The sequence below is a fragment of the Xyrauchen texanus genome, chromosome 18 (assembly GCF_025860055.1).
Source record: "Xyrauchen texanus isolate HMW12.3.18 chromosome 18, RBS_HiC_50CHRs, whole genome shotgun sequence".
Lineage (NCBI taxonomy): Eukaryota > Metazoa > Chordata > Actinopteri > Cypriniformes > Catostomidae > Xyrauchen > Xyrauchen texanus.
In genome coordinates this window covers 35,323,723-35,343,676 of record NC_068293.1, presented here as the reverse complement: position 1 = coordinate 35,343,676, position 19,954 = coordinate 35,323,723, and the positions used below count along the sequence as shown (strand labels likewise).

At 38.8% G+C, this 19,954-nt stretch overlaps 1 protein-coding gene across 3 annotated transcripts in view; it reads left to right on the top strand.

Annotated features, from left to right (window-relative positions):
• Positions 1–19,954, top strand: part of LOC127658734 (receptor tyrosine-protein kinase erbB-4-like) — a 401,640-nt gene that overhangs the window by 164,341 nt on the left and 217,345 nt on the right. For all 3 annotated transcript variants that reach the window (XM_052148194.1, XM_052148193.1, XM_052148191.1), the window contains exon 2: positions 14,937–15,088. In XM_052148194.1, the coding sequence (XP_052004154.1) occupies positions 14,937–15,088 (152 nt within the window). The remainder of the gene's footprint in view (positions 1–14,936; positions 15,089–19,954) is intronic.

Here is a 19,954-nt window from a genome sequence, read left to right as displayed (position 1 = left end):
CATTATTTGTTATGGGAACTTAATTCAATAGAGATGTAGACTGCTAATTCTTTCTTGCAGGTGATGTCTTGCAGAGTCTGAGGGTTACTTTTCAATGTACTCTGTTACATATTACTGATTACTTAACAATAAATGTAATAAGTAACAATCCAACTTCAGCAATATGACAGTAATGTAATTAGATTACTTTTGGATTACCACAAGGGCACAAATGTAAATAAAATCAAGATAAAATCAATATGATCTCTAAAATGTTTAATTATGCCTTGAATGCAATCAGAACATGTTTGAGTAATATTATGAGTTCTGTTTTAGCTGATATTATATCTATGGAAAAGAAGCAGGGGCACTGCACACTACCAAGAAAAAAAAATTAGCTGTTAATGTTGAGCAATTTTTATTTTTAAAGAAATCAAGTGAGTTCTCGGTCTGCTACAGAAAAAGAAAATGTATCATAAAGCAAATATAATCAGAGAAGATGCACTGAATTATGCGTTGGTTAACATTAAACTAAATCTGACAGGATATACCTCAGATTCAAAAACAATGTAAAGTGTAATTGTAAGATAGGCAATTGTAATTTGTACTATTCATTAATTTCAGACTGTATTCAATAGGTATATCACACGTTATCATCATCATCATCATCATCATTAGTATTGTCATAATTAAATGCTGAAGAGTGTCTTTCCTGTAACAGATTACAGTTACCTAATTTTTGTTTCCTGATTGCCTAACATCATTACAAGTAATCTGTTACTCCCCAAGCCTGTCCGCAAGTTAATGTTGAGGTGAAGTAGTTTAAATAAGCATGAGGGAGAAAGAGAAAAGTTCTGTGATCAGACTCTTGTTTTGCTTGGCATACTGTAATGTCAGGTAGAATAACATTTTAGGAACAGTTTCTGAAGGGCCAATTTAGACCCCAGAGCTGGATGAATGGGGACTTGTATTGCCGAGGAACCTATAGAAACAATATTTTCCCTTGATGGCTTTGATAGTTTGTGCCCTTGGCCAAGCTCTTCATCAGACAGCCAACCCTGCAACACACTGAATATATATTATATCACTAGTTGAATTTGTGCCCTCCCCTAATATAAGTGTAGATTGCTCCTTCGGTTGAATTCTAAAGCTGCTCCTGCCATGATTGCACTGGCTGAGTGTTTATATTTTTAAATGTCAACCGCTTACAATGTAACATTTTCTGCTCAGCATTAAAACAAATTATAATTGTTTCAAGGCATAATGAGCAAGACAGTCTTCCTCCAATTAAATGGAAACAAACAACACTCAGCTGGAATAAGCAGTGCTCAGGCATGTGATGTTTTGCAGATGGGGTAATTTTCTTTGCTTGCAGGCAGCTACCCTCCTACGTACGAGGCTTTTTGTGTGTTAATGATGGAAGAGGTCAGGGATACCAATGCAGTCCCACTTTCATTAATACGTTTGCGTAACCCCTACCCATCTGTTATTATGTCTCTCACACGTAACACTTGTGGCTATGGTACAAAATAGCCCTTCTGCCAGATTGTGATGTCTGCTGGAATAATTCATTCATTTCCCGCCTTCCATTAAAGAACAGACAGGGAAAAACTGTAGTATACAGATTATAGAATAGTTCAGTCATTTTCTCGTACTGCAGTTGTGTATTTAGTCTCACTGGCTCATAGAGGTGGGAAGGAAATTAACATTGCAAATTATTGCAAATTTACCTCATGTTATGGAATCAAAATGTTTTGTTTAATTTTTTATATACATGTTTTTGGGAAATTTGTAATTGAAAACCACTCAAAGAAAGTGTTTTGAAAGAAGGAACAAATCCCATTGCATTTAAACTGGTTTCAATTATAGTTCACATTTTAAAGAATCACCTCAGGTTTCAGAATGCATTGTGAGGTTACCAGGGCTCCAGACTAAAAAAAAAATACTTAGGAGCTGATTGACTAAACTGAAACATTAAGGAGCCAAATGGCTGTTTTTAGTAGTATTTAGATTGCTATTCAGAAACAGGATAGAAAGCCAAAGAAAAGGAAGTCTGCTGATAACCTATTCATCGAAGGTTTAATAAACAGTATAGTTGAGAAGATAAGTTTGCATTCCATTTTGTCTCATAAATGTTCACACATCTTTCATAATTTATACAAATATAAGAGATAAAAATATAAAAGATGTTTTTATTTAGTGCTGCTTTTCAGAATCTACATTACAGATATTTACATATAGTATGCATATAGTAGTGTGTTGTCTGCTTGAGCATCAATGAATGTTTGCAACTTGTGTAATAATTGTGTACAAGTACCTCAATTGTCCAAAGTGCCAAAAGCTTGATTTTATATATATATATATAATTTTAATTGTTTTAAAATATTGCCTTAGTCTTTCTTTACTGTAACCGGATGACCCCAGACACAGAGACTACAAGAGTGCAAATTGAATTAAATTCCAGATGCAGTATATTGTGTTACTCCAATCCCAATCAATAATTACCAGAAGAAAAAGTGTTGCTCAATACGGGACTTTTAATTATAAAAGAAGCCCCAAAAACACATGGGACTCTTATTTTGAAAAGTATGTGCTCCCAGTTGTGAGTTCACTGACGGCTGATTCGCTGAGAAAGTGAGTCTGATTCAAACTTCTGAACCAAGATGGCGGCGCAGTAGCAGGCAGCGGCCACTCCGGATCCAAAATGGTGCTATTTTTGTACGTGGCTCAGCGACAGAGTTCCGGACGCCATCATTCAGCTAGACGGTTCGTGCTGACAGAATTGCTGCTCTGTGCGGTAAGACTCGAGGTGGCTTGGTGTAATAACTCTATGCTAGTCTCTAGTTACTGCTTATCGCTGGTGGAGCTTGTGACTGTTAGATGCAGACCTTTTTATTTACCATGGGAATTCACCACTGTTATTAGAACAGGAGTTTACATTCCCCCCAGCGCTAACGCTAAGGAAGCGCTCGGTGAACTGTAAGAGGCTATTAGTGAACTGCAGAACGCTCACCCTGACGGACTGTTTATTGTCGCCAGAGATTTCAACCATGCAAATCTCAAGACAGTGCTCCCTAAATTCCATCAGTATGTGGACATTGCAATGAGAGGGGCGAACACGCTTGATCTTGTTTCCACAAACATCCCAGGCACTTTCCGGGCGGAGCCCCGCCCCCACCTTGGCTACTCAGACCACATCTCTGTTATGCTAATTCCAGCATACAGACCGCACGTTAGACGCACAAAACCGCTCCAGAAGCAGGTGAAAACCTGGCCAGCAGGAGCCATCTTTGCTCTTCAGGACTGTTTTTAGTGTACTGTCTGGCACATGTTTACGGAGGCTGCAACATATGGCGACTCTACCAACTTGGAGGAATACACAGAATCAGTGACCAGCTACATCAGCAAGTGCATTGATGATGTCACCTTCTCCAAGACCATCACCACACGCTCCAACCAGAAGCCGTGGATGACTGCAGAGGTGCATGTGCTGCTGAGGACCCGAGACTCTGCCTTCAGCGCAGGCGACAAGGCTGCCCGAAGAACACAGAGGGCCAAACTGTCCCGGACCATCAGAGAGGCAAAGCGTGCACACGCCCAGAGAATCCACAGTCACTTCCAGGACAGCGGCGACACGCGGCGCATGTGGAATGGCATCCAGGCCATCACCAACTACAGGACAACATCACTTACCTGTGACAAAGATGACTCCCTTCCAGATGTGCTGAGTGACTTCTACGCTCAGTTTGAGGTGCAGAACGACATGGTGGATAGGAAGACCACCCCTCCTCCCAACGACCAGGTGCTCTGTCTTACCATGGCTGGTGTGAGGAAAACTACATAGACCAGATGGCATATGTTCTTACCAACATCTTCAACATCTCTCTGAGCAGCGCCGTTGTTCCAATGTGCTTCAAGGCCACCACCATCGTCCCCATGTCAAAGAAGTCTTCAGTGTCCTGCCTCAACTACCGTCCCGTCGCACTCACGCCCATCATCATGAAGTGCTTCGAGAGGCTCGTCATGAGGCACATTAAGACCCAGCTGCCCCCCTCACTAGACCCACTGGGTTTTCATCAGAAACAGAACGGGTAAAAAGTGACTCAAGACACACTGGTTGTGCGCATTTAAAAAATATATTCAATAACTCATGAGATGATATCTGATGAAACCGCATATGAATGCACACAACCCGCAAGTTGCCACTGGCACACAACCCGACTGTCGCCAGTGGCAACTTGCGACATGTTATTGTCGCAATCATTTTTTTTTGGTTGCATTTGTGACCATATTATTTGCAGTCTGGAGCCCTGGTTACATCACCCTGGATAACGTTATTCTAAAATTTTTAATTAATTCCTCGATGTGGCCTTTGTATGCACACTTCGCTAATGGCCTGGTGGAGGGGTCCTTCATAACTCTTTTCTGCAGATGATGTCATCCACACATCCATGTAAAAAACAGAAGAAAAATGAGTGTCGGGGAGGTAGATAAATGTTCTGTGGTCAGAACCCTGTTTTGCAAGCTGTAAAACAGATTAAGAGAGAAAAGAGGAGAACAGCAGACCCTGTCATGAGTGGTCTACAGTGATAGATCACAGAGATTAGTGTTACCTCTCACAGCTCACCCATTGCTGTGGTAACACAAGTGTTTGTGCATGACTTAATGATCTGGGGGATGCTACATAAAAAGCTAATTTTGAAGGCCTCCTCTCTAGTGACCATGAGTGCACCAAAGACATAAGAAGGCCTTTCAAAGAAGCAAGTATTGCTTGCACAAGACAATCATAACTGTTACTATTTCTTGCTGTGCAAAACTCACTGCCGTGATTTCTTGTTTCTATGTAGTTGCAAGGACGTTCTGGAAATTTGCAAGGTGGTTGCGTGTTCCCTGTATATCAAATATACTACCTTTATATTGGTAGCACCATACTAGCCCCATGCTCTACCAGTTAAAGATGCAATCAGTAACTTTTTGTTTGTGTCATCTTGGACTTACAGTGACAACTAGTTGCAGCATCTGTTACATATGCCATTGTAGAAATTCACAATCAGCCATGAATAATTTAATCCAAGAGTGAATATGTCCAATAACAAGAGATTAAGCAAGTAGTATTCAGATGGTCATGTGACTCAAGGATACCCCTGCACCATGTAGAATAAAAGAGCTTTTATAAGGTTACGGATATGACTGGAGTCCTCATCTCATGTGAGTGGTCATGATTTTATATATATGTTTCAAAATTACAATTAATTTCTTTAGTATTAAAACTTTTTGAAACAACACTTTCAATGTCGTTTAAATTTCCATGCCCATTTTATCATCTGCCTGTCCAAAAAAAAAAAAAAACGTTTGTTCTACTGAAATTGATACCTCAGAACATATGGCTTTTGAAGTAGATTTATAAGTGATTTTCTAAGCAATATCTAAAGAATATGTGTTCCTAGCTCAGCTGATAAAGGATGTCGCTAGCAACGTCAAGGCAGAGACTATTTAGCAGAGATGGGCGACTTCTATTAAAATGAATGGATGAAATTGGAATGCCCAACCAAGAAGCTCTAGCACCCAATGGTCAACAGATGTAGAAAGTAAGTTCCGCCTTACAGGTAAAAGAGCCAATCACCTTTTAAATACAGATATCACCTGTCAATCATCTCGAGAATTCAGCTATTCAAGACAGGACATTTTTTAAAGAGGTAAAGAAGCACAATTTATGATACCAGTGTTGTCAGAGACTGCCCTATGTTATTTGATCGTAATCTTGACCAACTATTTTTGAGATTTCGTGTTACCCCATTAAAGTAGATAAGAGCTGCACTATCATGACTGGAAATAGCCTCCCGGGAACTTTCCAAAGATGGCCGCCTGTGGACTGACTTGCTAGAAAGACCTTGTCTGAATGACAAGGAACAAGCTAATTCCTAGCAACAACCCAGAACTGTGTTTCCAAAAGCATCATAAAATTGATAATAGAAATTGGCTCAATGGTCTCTACGATCAACTGAATTTTGTGATCCTTTTGGGAAATGCATTCCAGAACATCCCAGCAACAGCATAGGAACACAATAACAAGCACTCAGATTACCTTTCCAACCACGTAGCAATGCCCTGGCAGACACCCAGATCATCCTAACATAGTGGTGATAAGTTTAGCATGGGCCAGCAGGACTCATTTTTTTAGAAAATGTAAAAATCTAGTTGTTGTCTGCAATTATTGTTTTCACCTCAAATTATTTTCTCTTGTACCCAATGTGTCAATGCTCAAACTTTTCAATGTAAGACGCTGAGATTTATTTCAGAATCGGCCTGCTTTCATCAAGATTTTCTAAGATATTTCAAAGCCAAGGAGTCATTGATGGGCCATTTATTCGTTCCCTACCTCCCTCCTCTTTATCAGTCCACATAACACACATACACAAACACATACATGCACACCAGAGCTCTTCTCCTGTAGTATAAAATGTCCCTTTCCATTCCAGCTGAGGATGTACAAAAAATTCCTAAAAAAAAAGAAATACTGGAAGAATCCTTCCCCTCTTTTAATTCTTGTAAAAACCATTAGGAAGGGTTTCAGTCACACCTGTCTGATGCTTGCAAAGATAGAGCAGCCTGAGAGAGAAGAAAATAGAAAAAGTGCTCCTTAGGCTCCTAAGGCCACAGCACATACAAGCTGTGCTGAAGCAAAGCAGCAGTGTAACTGCAGCAGCATAACTGTAGCAGCAGGCTTGTGTCATGTATACACACACAGGCCAGAAACATACTTTATGCCAGTGCACAGATGCGAGCGCTTGGCCAGCACGTTGCAGACCAGTTTTGCTTTTATATGCCTTTTTGCATTATTGTGGCTGTAACAATCCTCAGTAATCAAGTGAGCGAGTAAAAAACTGAAAAAATATATACTTTGAATGCCCTGTAAATCTGCTTTAATCTGTTAGAATTCAGTGAGATTTACTGAATAGAAAATTCTGTTTGTGTGCCTGTAACTGTGTTATCAGCAAGTAACTGTGTAAATGCTTTGTAAAGCCTGTATTGCAAAGAGTTTTATTGAAATAAGTTTATAATGCAATGCAAACTGATTTTAAATCGAGTTTTGCATGCTGCTTGCAGCAAAACAAAAAATAAAAACAAAAAAGTCAACACTGAAACTACTTGCACAAATGATTCGGCAGCACCACCAATAAATGGACACTGCAAATAAAGTAACCAGTGTTAAACAGGCTTCAGACACAAAGGCAGCCAACCAACCTTTTGCAGCAGAGTTCCCAACAGCTGTCAGCACATTTCCTGGACTCTCTAATTGCCAATGAAACTGTGAGTTGCCATACAACAGCAAATTAAATGCCTTTTGTCACGGCCTCTATGTGATGGGCCTGTGATAATAAATATTCTGGCTATTAGTGAATGACATGGATTTATGGCTCAATCACCATCACCAAAAATTGGATTCAGGCCTCTGTGAGATGGGAGGATGGGAATACAGGCCTTTCCATAGCTAAAACGCACCCTGTGCCTCATAGTTTGCAGCTTGTACATAAGACTTTCTCACCATCCATACATCTACAGTATACAGAATCCTGAAAGTAAGTTGTCTATCAAAGGCTGTGTCTCGTTTGGAAGGCTGCATGCTAGTTAGGACACATCCTTTGAAGGCAGCATTATACAGAGTGTCCTCCTTTAAACAAGCCTTGTTTAAGTGAGACGGGCTCCATAGGACAAATGGAAATGGAATGTAACATGGTTGCTATGACAGCATGCCACTCTTTAACAAGCGTGAGCACTTTGAGTGAGAAGGAAACAAAGTCCCTTTTGAATGGAATGTATGAGGTAATTTTAGGAGAGTTATGATGATGTAAACAGAAAAGAAAATAGATTTTACAGGTGTAATTTTAGTCTAATACTTTATTTTAATTATATGTTAATATAATTATAAGTATTACTGTATACACTTGCACCCATCTACTGAGATATTTCAACTTGGGAACTAACATTCCTTGAGTTTGAACATCATATTTACGAGCAAATTGGCGTCATTTATTCAGACATTTCCGTTGAAGCAAAGAATTGTGGGTTATGAGTGCCCACGAAGGATACACCTCTTGCATCCTCTAAATTCCTTTGAAAGAAAGTCGCATTTGAAGGCTGCATTTGAAGTGTCCTACTCGCTTTTTTGAAACAAGATAGCCTCGATGACATATGCGGCTGACAAATGCGACCTCCGGAGGATGCATCATTCCAAATGAGACACAGCCGTAGATGTCCTGCTGGTAGGGTTTAAACAGCAATATGGCATCTTCCCTTGGTGTGAAGTGTGTGTGGACCCCATGGAGAGAGCTTACATTGATAAACACATCATATTAGATTATTCCCCATATCTTGCTCTCTCATCTGTGAAACCTGTCAGAGGTAACACACTAGCAAGGGTTCAGAGGATGTCCCTTATGTCAGTGGTTCTCAACTGGTTTTGCTTTGGGACCCAGATTATACATTGGAAATCAAGTGATGACCCACCATAGTAAAAATATAACCTGTATTTAATATATAAGGGCATGCGTCAAGTGTGACATTATTTTTGTTGTTGATGTCAACAGTAATACTGTATCAGTTTTGTTTAAAACATTTTACCCGTTAAATCTATTCTCTATATCTAGGTTGAGTAAATGATGAGAGAATGAACTATCCCTTTAAGTTGTATTGAACCCTGAAAATACCTTTACGTTTTTTCATTTATTTATTTACAATGACACAAAGTTATTTATAACTTCAGAAGACTTGGAATATATATGAAAAAAGAGCTGCGTATATATTCTTAAAAAAAAAAACTCACTGTTTGTGTTCCACAGAAGAAAGAACATCATTCAGTACAGGGTTGAAACAATATGAGGATTAGGAATCCGATTGAATTTTTTTACATTTCTGGGTGAACTAATATATTGTCAATGTCTGATGCAAACCAGATTTCTACACTTTTGGCAATTTAGACTTTTTATCATAGACAGAATGTGTCGAATTTCCTCTTCCTATTGTTTTAATTGTGCATTGAAATGACCAATGAAAAGAAGTTTAATCAGGCTCTCTATTTAACAAGTATATCCATTGGCCTTGAGAAGTGTCCATCAAAACCGTGTATGTCCCGCCTTTATGTTTTTAAGAGCATCAACTAATTTACCTCAGATGTCCGGCTGAAGTGTAGTGAAGAGATTGCTGACATCGCGCAGGTTCTGTGATTTCCTTAACCATCAAAGCCATTCATGCACGCACAATGTCAGGTGGCTTTAAGAAGTAGACTATACCAGACATATGGGGTTGCAATATTTACATATTTGCGAAAGCGAGTGGAATCTTATTCTGAAAGGCAATATATGCATTGGACCTGGCAACTGGACTGGAACCCCTAGTCAGAAAACTGATTTAGATCTAAAATAGTAAGCAAAAGCTCAGATTACATTCAAAAATATATTATCTAGCAATTGATAACCTACCAACTGAGTTCTGGGAACAACTGAACATGTGCCATTGGAACCCATGATAAGAAAACCGTGTTTGTCCACATTCCCTAACACAAATCCATGCAAGTCCAATTAAAATATCGAACAGTTCACTTACAGATGTGTAATGATAGATTTCTATTTATGGTGCTAAAGGTAACTAATTATGTTATATTGGATTAGATTATTTTTGAGAAAAATAGTTTTTCCATGCTCTTAAAAAATATATATCTATATATTTATTTTTGGACATTTATGCATTTGGAGATACGTGCTTTTCATCAGACAGCAACGATATAAGTGTTGCAATATACTCTTAATACAGTGAAATTAAAGTATTTAAAGGCAATATAATTTAAAAAAGTTTTAACTCCATTTAAACCAAACCCCCTGGTTTATTGGATTGTATCTATTTTCCTGATCATTTTATGAGACATTTACTTGATACATTTTATCTTCATGTGTTTTAGAGAGCAATAAACTTCTTAGAGGTGCACAACCCTTTGTTGAATAAATTGTTAATCTCACCATGTTTTGACCTTATGGGTAACTTTAAAGTGTGACACAAAGCCCTGGTGCACAGTCAGTTGAGTTGTCCTGCCCAAGTGTTTATAATGCTAATATCTGTCAGTCCCATATGGATAGGGTTGAGGTGTAATGGTTTACATGTAATGGGATTACATATTCAAAACACAAAATATAATAACTGTATTCCACTACAGTTACAAATTATATCATTGGTAATTAGAATACAGTTACATTCAAAAAGTATTTTTGATTACTGAAGAGATTACTTTGCATTTTATTGTCATTTGTTTAATTTTATATTTAGTCCTTTCAGATGGAAAACATTTATCCATATAAATGATGCGATCAAAAAGTGCATTTGAACAGCGGTGAAACACTTTCTTATGCCGTGTTATATTGTGTAAATTGTCAGCTTTATGCTAAGCTAAAATGCTATTTCTAGCCATTTAACATGCACGTTAACAGGCATGATATTTGTTTATCAAGAAAATACACTTTATATCATCATTTCTTTTTGCATATGATATTTAGGTTTTTCAGAGAATGTATTTTTAACATGTGTATTTTGTCTTACTGCACTGGCAGAATTTTTATAGTCAAAACAAGTGAAAAAATCTACCAGTGCAGAAGAAGTAATCCAAAGTGTTTAGAATATGTTACTGACCTTGAGTAATATAAAGTAATATGTTACAAATTACATTTTACATAATGTATTCTATAATCTGTAGTGGAATACATTTCAAAAGTAACCCTCCCTACCCTGCATATGGAGCAGGCAAACCCATAGATAGTGACCGGGATGGTAGAGGACACGGTTACTGGACCATAGCACTGTCACGCAGAGATTCAATCATGACTGTCATTATTACCATTTAGTCCTTCACCAGATGCCCTCGTAACAGGCGAAGGGTGCTGTCATCAACCACACACCAAACTTGACTGTACCAGTGAAGACTGTTTGCACTGGCTGCACAGATCACTCTGTCCACTTTCCTGTTTGAGCATTCCCCTTTAATTCCCCAATCGGCTCATATCCTCTAAACTGCCTTGACGATGTTTACTTAAGGAAGTGACATTTGCAACTTTATTTAGTTCGATAAGTTTCTGGTTAATGGCATGACCTTTTCTGACATTGCTGTGGGGCCAGTGAGCCTTAGAGATTCAGACTACCTGTCTCACTTATATTGATGTTCAATAAACCCCCACTCTTCATTGATGAAGTCATTTTGTGCAATATTAATCAAATTAATTGACTAATAGAGGAATGCAAGATAGGTGAATTTAATTCCACTAAGAATATTTAAATAAAAAAATATTTAAATATTCCAAGATTGATGAGAATGGAGGTTTATGCCAAGTTTGTTATTAACAGTTGTGATCTGAAACCCAAATGTTATAAAAATTATATTTTGTTTGAGTTTTCAAACATTATGGTCCCTTGTCAAACTAGATATCAGCAACAATTTGTAGAAGGTTTTATGGGGTTATTTGCGTGCACGTCACCCAGAATGGTTAGCTCTTTGTTGAAGTCCCATAGATCTGTGATGGAAAACAAGTGAGCCTTCCTCGTGTCCATGAAATGTAAGTTCAGCGTAGTTCTAGTGGGAAGACTAGCAGCTGTACATCATCGCACCATTAGCTAGGTAATTCCTAGCCAATCAAATGTGAGCCAATGCTTTATAAGTCTGCTCACAATCTATCACATTGCTAGTTCAGTGTGCTAACACGACAACTTCCACCACCCCACCGCCACCAGTTGAGTCCTGTCCTGCACGTGAGTAGGCTCCTCAACCCTGCCTCCTATCTCCAGCAGGATTTGACGGTTCTGAGTGCATCCACAATATTCCAAGTCCTCTGAAGTCATATGATAGCTTTGTGGAAAATAGACCAAAATTCAACTGGAATATATTGCACTAACTAGCTGTATGCAAAAGTTATATGGATTTATTTTATAGTGCTTTTATGTTGCCTTTTTGTCTTTTTTTTTTTTTGGAGCCTGGAAGCTGTGATGACTAAAGACAGTTATTGTTTGGAAAATAGAAGCTTTTACATTATTCAAAAATATGTTTTTATTTCCACGGGAAAATTAATAAATAACAGCATGCATGTTCAGAACGACATGAGGGTGAGTAAATACTGAAAGGAATCTCCTTTTTGAGTTAGCCGTTCCTTCAACTTACTTATCACTCTCTTCCTGGGACTCAAGGAAATGATCGTTGAGATGCTGTTTAGATTCACATTGGCTGCATCTCCGTCTCTTCAGACATTGTTCTAAGGGCATCTTTCACGTATTCTGGTCATGTCGTATACACTCACACCTCCCTGACAAATGCAAGGCCGGTAGGAGTTAGAACTTGGAGGGGGATGATAAACAGTTTTGTTTGTGCATCTGTGACTAAGGCAAGAGAGCATTTTATTTCTTTGATTAAACGCACTAGACATGTGGTCGGATTAAATAAGTTACCATAGTAAGGAAATTAATTAATAATAATAAAGTATATAAAATCTTTCAAAACTAAAATGTTTTCAATCTAGATAAATTTTATGTTTAAAGGATGATAGAAACTGTAAAAAAAAAAATATATATATATATATATATATATATATATATATATATATATATATATATATATATATATATTTATTTATTTATTTATTTATTTGTTTATTTTTCAAAGCAACAGTGCATTGCAACATCAAAGATGTGTTTTTTAATAATTTGCTTCAAGCATTTATTTATTGTTGTGGATTTGCATTCTCCAAACAATATTTGTCTGCATAAGTGAGTGAAAACCAAAAATAATCAAGGCTTATGTTGTGTTCTCTTTCTGTGGAGGTTCAACTCAGGTACTTTTCGAAGTTTGTTCATTGCTTCAAGAGAAATAATGCCTCCTGTTGGGTTCTAAAGAAAGTAAAATAAAAGTGAATAATGTTTTTCTTACATACTCAAAAAATGTGTCAGAAAGGAAGGTTTTTGCTGCCTTCTAAGATACTTCAAATTCTAATTCTAACATGATGCTAAACTTCTTCTTAACTTATGCCAAAACTCTTGTTCCCTGGAAGAAATATATTAATACGGGTTTGAAATGACTTGAGATAGTTTGAAGCTAATGATAAAACATATTTGAATAGAGTAAAGTACATTTCACCTCTCTCAAACTTCTGGTGCTGGCTGGATTTGTTAAGTAGGTTAGCTGTCAGATGGTGTTGGATTATTTCCCTTCATGGGATTATATTCCACAATTCACTTTTAAAATCTCCCACCAGAGCCCCCGAGCATGCAAGAAATGTTTATTACAATCAAACTCCCTTCAAAATATCTGTGTAAGCAATAAAAGATGGGCAAGGAGGAGGCGGGAACCGGCTGAACAGTAAACATACATTTTAATGGTAAACTTAAAACCAACATAAACAAACATGCTGCATGGTCGCGTGCGTCTCTCTTTCTCAAACTGGTTCCTCCGTCTCGTCTTTATCCCCCTCCCAGCTGATTGCCCTCCTCCTCGTCACAATCCTCCATCACCCGACTCAGGTCAGGGAAACCCCCTGCATGACGCACTCCCTTCCCTTCCTGAAGGAGGTGTTGCCTTTCCGGCCGTGCCTGCCAGCAGGTCTTCCTTGCCTTTTTGGAGCCCTGGGAGAGACGAGGAGAGGGACAGAGCGAGACGGAGCAACAGAGAGAGAAAGACTTGTTTGCAGGCTCCCGGATGGCCCCTGGCGGATGGAACCGCTCCTCCCCTTCTTCTGCAGAAGGCAGCGACCCCCTCCATCGCCATGCAGACAGCCGTAGCTGTTCCTTTGGTGGACGGAAGTGGTGAGGACTCCACGACCGCGCATCTCTCCTGGAACTGGCTGAACAATAAACGTAAACATTTTGTGCATAAATTAACTTAAAACAACATAAAACACAAGGACACGGACACACATGCAACGTGGCCACGTGCATCGCTCTCTCTCTAACCGGCATCTCCGTCTGCCCCTTATCTCGCTCTCCCGCTGGTCAGCTGATTCAGCTCAGGCCATGCTCCATAACGACCCGGCCATGCCCTCCTCCTCGTCACACTCCTACTCCTCCCGATTCAGGCACCACCTGTCTGACTAACTCCCCTCCCCACATCTTCAGGGGGGAGACACTGCCCTTCCAGCTGTTCTGTAAGCCGGTGGCCCTGGAGGTAGGAACCACTCCTCCCCTTCTTGGCAGATGACCATGGTTCCAGCAGCGACCCCTCCTTCCCCATGCAGATGGCCATGGCTGCTCCCCTGGCAGATGGCAGCGGCGAAGACTCCGCAACAGCGCATCCTTCCACCTTCCCGTGTTTCAGCACCACTGTAACAGTTAAAAGAGGAGGTGGGAACCAGCTGAAGAGTAAACATAAAGTTTAATGGTTTCTTAAAACCAACATAAAGAGAGAACATAAAGTGCGGACAGAGAGCGGTGGCAAAGGACAGTCGTGGATGCTCTTGTGGATGTTGTGACAGTGGTTCAGTTATGTGTGAGAAGGGGGTTACACTGTTGGCACAAAGGCAATGCCAGCTGATGCAATAGACAGAAAATGTCTTTGATTGGTGCAAGGTGTTTTATGAGCAGAAATGGCTCTGTTTAATTACCGGTCAAGTTGTCCGTTCTGGCTCTTGTCAGTCTTAGAGGCTCCTGGAGCTTTACGCCTGATGAAATTGTGTTGCTGGATGGGCCATAAACCAGTTTGAAACAAGGGCTAGTTGTCACACTTTTTTACTCCAGTGAATATTTCATTTTTTTAAAGACTTTAAATTTAACATTCCCTCAAAAAGGTACAGTTTATTGAACACACATTGAACTTTTACCCACTCTTGGGGCATGTTGTTAAACTATAAGGGGAAGTTGTCACAGAGGAAAATGCCTTCTGTTGTTTGAAAAATCTGGATGTCATTTTTCTCTTTCCTTCTTTATGTCTCTCTCTGTAGTATGCACTGGCACAGAGAACAAACTGAGTACTCTGTCAGACCTCGACCAGCAGTATCGGACCCTTCGTAAATACTATGAGAACTGCGAGGTGGTGATGGGCAACCTTGAGATCACTAGCATTGATCGAAGCCGTGACCTGTCCTTTCTCAGGGTAAGTGCTCTGTGGGATCTATTACAAGTCCTTACATGACCTCTCAGATTTTCTTTCCCATTGTGTGTTTTCAGAAGTGTCTGGACATCATATACCATTTCAAAGTCTGGTTTTCAAGCTGTCACTTATGATGGTATTTTAGCAACCCTATACTACACCATGTCCTAACTAGGCAGTATCCAGAGACAAGCGATATGTCTATCCAAACTGATTCCGAAACTGCGGTGTGACTTGGCTAATCTCAGCACATTAGAACATATTTGATGTTTAATGTACAGCTATGTGGGGTAAGATTTTGGACCACTGAGATATCATTTGGGCAGGGCTACCCTGCATGATACCGCAAAAGTATCAACCAAGGAACTTACATTATGTCTACTTATGGCTTGTCATGGTTATGGCTGGTTAGGAAAAAGAAAACCTTGGAAAATATGAAATAGATGGCTTTTATCCCTTATCACTTTATCTCATCACTCCAAGTTGGTAAACGGTTCGATTTGCCCTGCATAGCCCCCTCCACTGAGAGCTCCTGTTACAGTTTTTGTGTTAACTCTTTTGTCATACCAATCAGAAGTTTGACATCATTAAAGTGTTTTATAGAATAAAGGAAAACCACACTACATGAACCTTCCTTCCAAGCTAACATGTAGATAAAAGAGCGAGCAGAATGGGAGAATGAAATGGCTTCTGACCTCCCTGCTCACCTTTTTTAGTCACAATAGCCCCATCTTCCACAATACGGCTGGTGCTATCATGATGAGGATATTGTGTGATCAGAGAATGGTCAGGGATCTTTTCTTCTGGGACAGCATAGGTGACAATGTTGTGTGTCTAGTGCAAGTTCAGACCGGCAGATAAGCCCTCCTGAACTGCCTTGAAAACTCATTGGCGACTAGCTGCTTATCCTGATCCCATACTTAAAGGAATATTCTGGGTTCAATACAAGTTAACCCTTATGATCTGTTGAGATTTGCTTCACTTCCTCATTGTTTGGGGTCATTGTTATCCCAATGATTAAAGTGTTGAAATGATAATTATAATTATGAAATAAACCTGCTTAAATGTTCATGTCCATGTACCCTGTGTTTATTGAACTGATAAAAGAATAGAAATAAGTATATAATTAACATTCAGTAAAATTACATTTACTGAAGTAGGAATGTGCATATCAGAAAAAGCAACTAAATACAGAAATAACCATATAATTTCTTAATTTACACAAAATAATGAAACAAAATATAGCTGTATATGTTCTAGATATGTTATTGAAAAATATAAATATCCCTTTTTGTTTGAAAAAAATAAATAAAAATAATGAAATAAATTTTCACAAAATAGTAACATTACTTATGTTTGGGTTCAATCTGATATCATTGTTTTTTTAAAAAAAAGAAAAATTCAGTAAACGCAAAAGTGCTTTTTTACTACACACTCACTCACCAGGGAAACTAACTATGTGCAAATTTACAGTATATACACATCGTCTGGGCAACAGGACAGCCAAATGTAAATTTCATGCAAATTTCAAGGGCACGTTTCAGAAAATAAATAAATAAATAAAGTCTAAAACTAACCATATCTTTTGATTACACAAAATAATAAAAAAAATGTATCTAGAAAGATATTTAAGAAATATCACACGAGCAAGAGTGCGATATGGCCCTACATCAGCACTGCTGTGATTCGGCCACAGGCATTAGGCCATTGCTGGTTCAACACAAATTATGCGTTCAAGCCTTCGTTAGTCGTTCAAAAATGTCACTTCAGAAATATGATCACGTCTTGTGCTGTTTCGAAAAAGTTATTGGATAAACAAAGATGGATGTGTTTGTGTGTGTGTGTGTGTGTGTGTGTGTGTGTGTGTGTGTGTGTGTGTGTGTGTGTGTGTGAGAGAGAGAGAGAGAGTGTGTGTGATTACCTGTTGCCACACCCAAGCAGAGATGCTGTCAGATTTCTGAAGGTCAGCTTTCTCAGTGAAAAAATAGCTGTCCAAGTGGGGGTATTTCTCCCTATTTCACAGGAGCCGGTGCGCAAGAGTCATTCACTATAGAAACCGTAGAAATCTTCTCCGCAGTTTTGAACAGCAATTCCTCTCCAATGTGGAAACTCCAGTAAGAGGTAAGCGCCTTGAGTTCTGTAATTAATTAGTCTGTTGTCACAGCTGTGATGAGCCTTAATGCTGAAGTTGTTAGTTTAAAGCAGTAAAAACTTTATTCTAGCTTTAGTAGTGTAGTAATACAGGCGATCACAGAGCTTGGTTGTATGTAAACACTGCCTGAAGCGGATTCACTTCACTTCATCTAACTGGTTCATATTACACACAAAAATTATCTTTTGCCACCACCTGCTGGCTAACATATATAATGTATAAAAAGACAGAGCTCTGGATATGTGGGTAAGATACACACATACAGTAGCTCATAACACATTTGCACTCCTCTTACACTTTAGTTTAGAACAGCACGAACACAAGCTGAGTGATACATACAGTGAAGCGTCTGAGTGCTGATGGAGTGAGACTCTCGTCCAATCACATTTGAGGGCCGGAACTAACTGTTGTATATATATATATTTGACAAAAAAATCAAAATGCAAGTATTCTTTTACACACACTCACCAACTAGGCAGAATAAACATGTGCAAATGTACAGTATCCTCCAGGCAACAGGGCAGTCAGACGCAGCCTCTTTTCCCTTGTGCTAGTGAAAAAATAACAGGCACATATTTCTGTTACCTAAGACAAACACAGAACTGTTTTAAACTTAACATTTCCAAAGCTAGATAACTGATGTAGTCTCTGTAACAGATTTTGCCAATACCAATATGTCTTGAACCACTGATATTCAAAGAGTTTCTCTTTTATTCCCTTTATATACATATACAACATATAAAACACAAAAAGGATGACCATACCATTTTCTTGTCTTGACAACTACACACTTTGTGCTTACACAACAATCTAAAAACATTTTTTCTCAAAGTTTTCCCCCCACTATAGGGCATCATATATGTGACACGAAAATGACTACTATCTTTGTAGGCCAATGAACTCTTCCATGTAGAGGCAACCCATTTGCACAGGTTAATTGAAGATGTTAATTGAGAACAATGATGTGTATTTTTGGTAGGATTTGTATTATTTTAAAGCTCATTAATAACATGCTCCCCCAGAGTCCTCATGTCAGTAGGGGAAAACTTCACCTTGAAGAGACAAGACAAAGGAGAAGAGAAATATTTTCAGTAGTTGACTTGCCATCTCTTGGGTGATTGAAACTGATGGTTTCTTTTTAAAGATAGCCAGAGATTAATGGCCTCTTCCAAACCCAGCTAAAGTAGCTTTAGTGGTAAACAGAGTTCATCTTCTTGTGCCTTCAGGGCTGATGAATTAAACGCTCCATGTTATGAATAACTGTGATTCTAGCTTCTTGAAATGTTCACATTTCTCTCGCAAAGCAAAGGTTAGAATGCATTCAAGAGTTTGTTTCTTTAAAGGGATAGTTCACTCAAAAAATATAAATTCTGGCATTTTTTTCACACCCACATGATCTTCCAAACAATCTTATTCAACTTCCACTTTCTTTTTATGGATAAAAGGTGCAATGGTGAATGAGGCTCACATTCTTCCTAACATATCTTTTTATGTTCCTCGGAGGTAAGAAAGTCACAATGAGTGACTGTGAATTATGACAGAATTTTTCATTTTTGGGTTAACCATCCCTTTAAAATGTTTTGCATGTTTCTTCAGTTAACATGAAGCAGGACGGTACAAGGAAAATGCCGCCCATCTGCAGTTACCCTCCATCTTTGATTGGGTCATCTTTCAGCCCTCCATCCTCATATAATGCATAATATGCTTCAGGATTTAATGAGCCAATATAGAGTTAATAACCGGTTATCATTTCCAAGAGGAAAGTGTAAATATTTCCACAAGGCAGCATGTCATTAGGCTGGAGATTAGATAATAGAGAGTGCCTAGAGTGTAAACTCTGAATAGAAATATTACTAGATATGGTGTTGCCATGGAACCCATATCTGACTGAGACCAAACCCTGTGCTTTTTCTTTTTAAAATTTCAGTCTCTCTTTCTCATTGGCTGTCTCTCTCTCTTGCTCTCCCTTTTTCTGTTTGTATTCTTTCCTCTTCCTCATGTTGTCAATTTTAGTCAGTGAAGTGGCATCCCAAACAGGGGCACTGTTCCTTGAATTGCTTTCAGAATCTGAACTTAAGTGATTGCAAGTTATCTCTGTAAGTTAAGTATTTAATAAGTCAAACTAAGTCTAATTAGGAATATATATGCATTTTATTTATGTTCATAAAATGCAAATGCAGTCTTGTGGATCACCTCTCATATCACACTCCTCAATTTGTTGTGAGATTGGTTAAAGAATAGGCATTGGTTTGTGCTAAGTGTAGTCTGATAGCATGTCTTTTCTAACAGAGAAGAGGCCTTGGATATAGGATAGGACTGCTTATTGGTGGAACCTTCTCCCCTCCACCAGGAATTGTTCCGGGTTTAATGGGGCAAAACATCTGTGATGGTAGCTCCCAGCTGATGACCCAGTAGCTGGACGACTGAGGCACTGATGGAAATGCGGCTGGTAAAAGTGCCCAGCAGGTTTAGACTGCTACCTGTGCATCTGATTGTTATTAATTGGCATAGCAATTAATATGATTATTTTTTAAATCAATTGACTCCCCTAATGTAATATATGTGCATACATAATTAATTTTGTAACTGTGTGAGGGGCAGTTGTTTTCATTTACATAAGCAATATCTAAATAAAAACAATCACAGGGGAGAAAACTCTGTGTCCTCTTTGAGCATTGTTTTTCACAGCCTGAGGCAGCTCTAAGCTGAGATGGGCT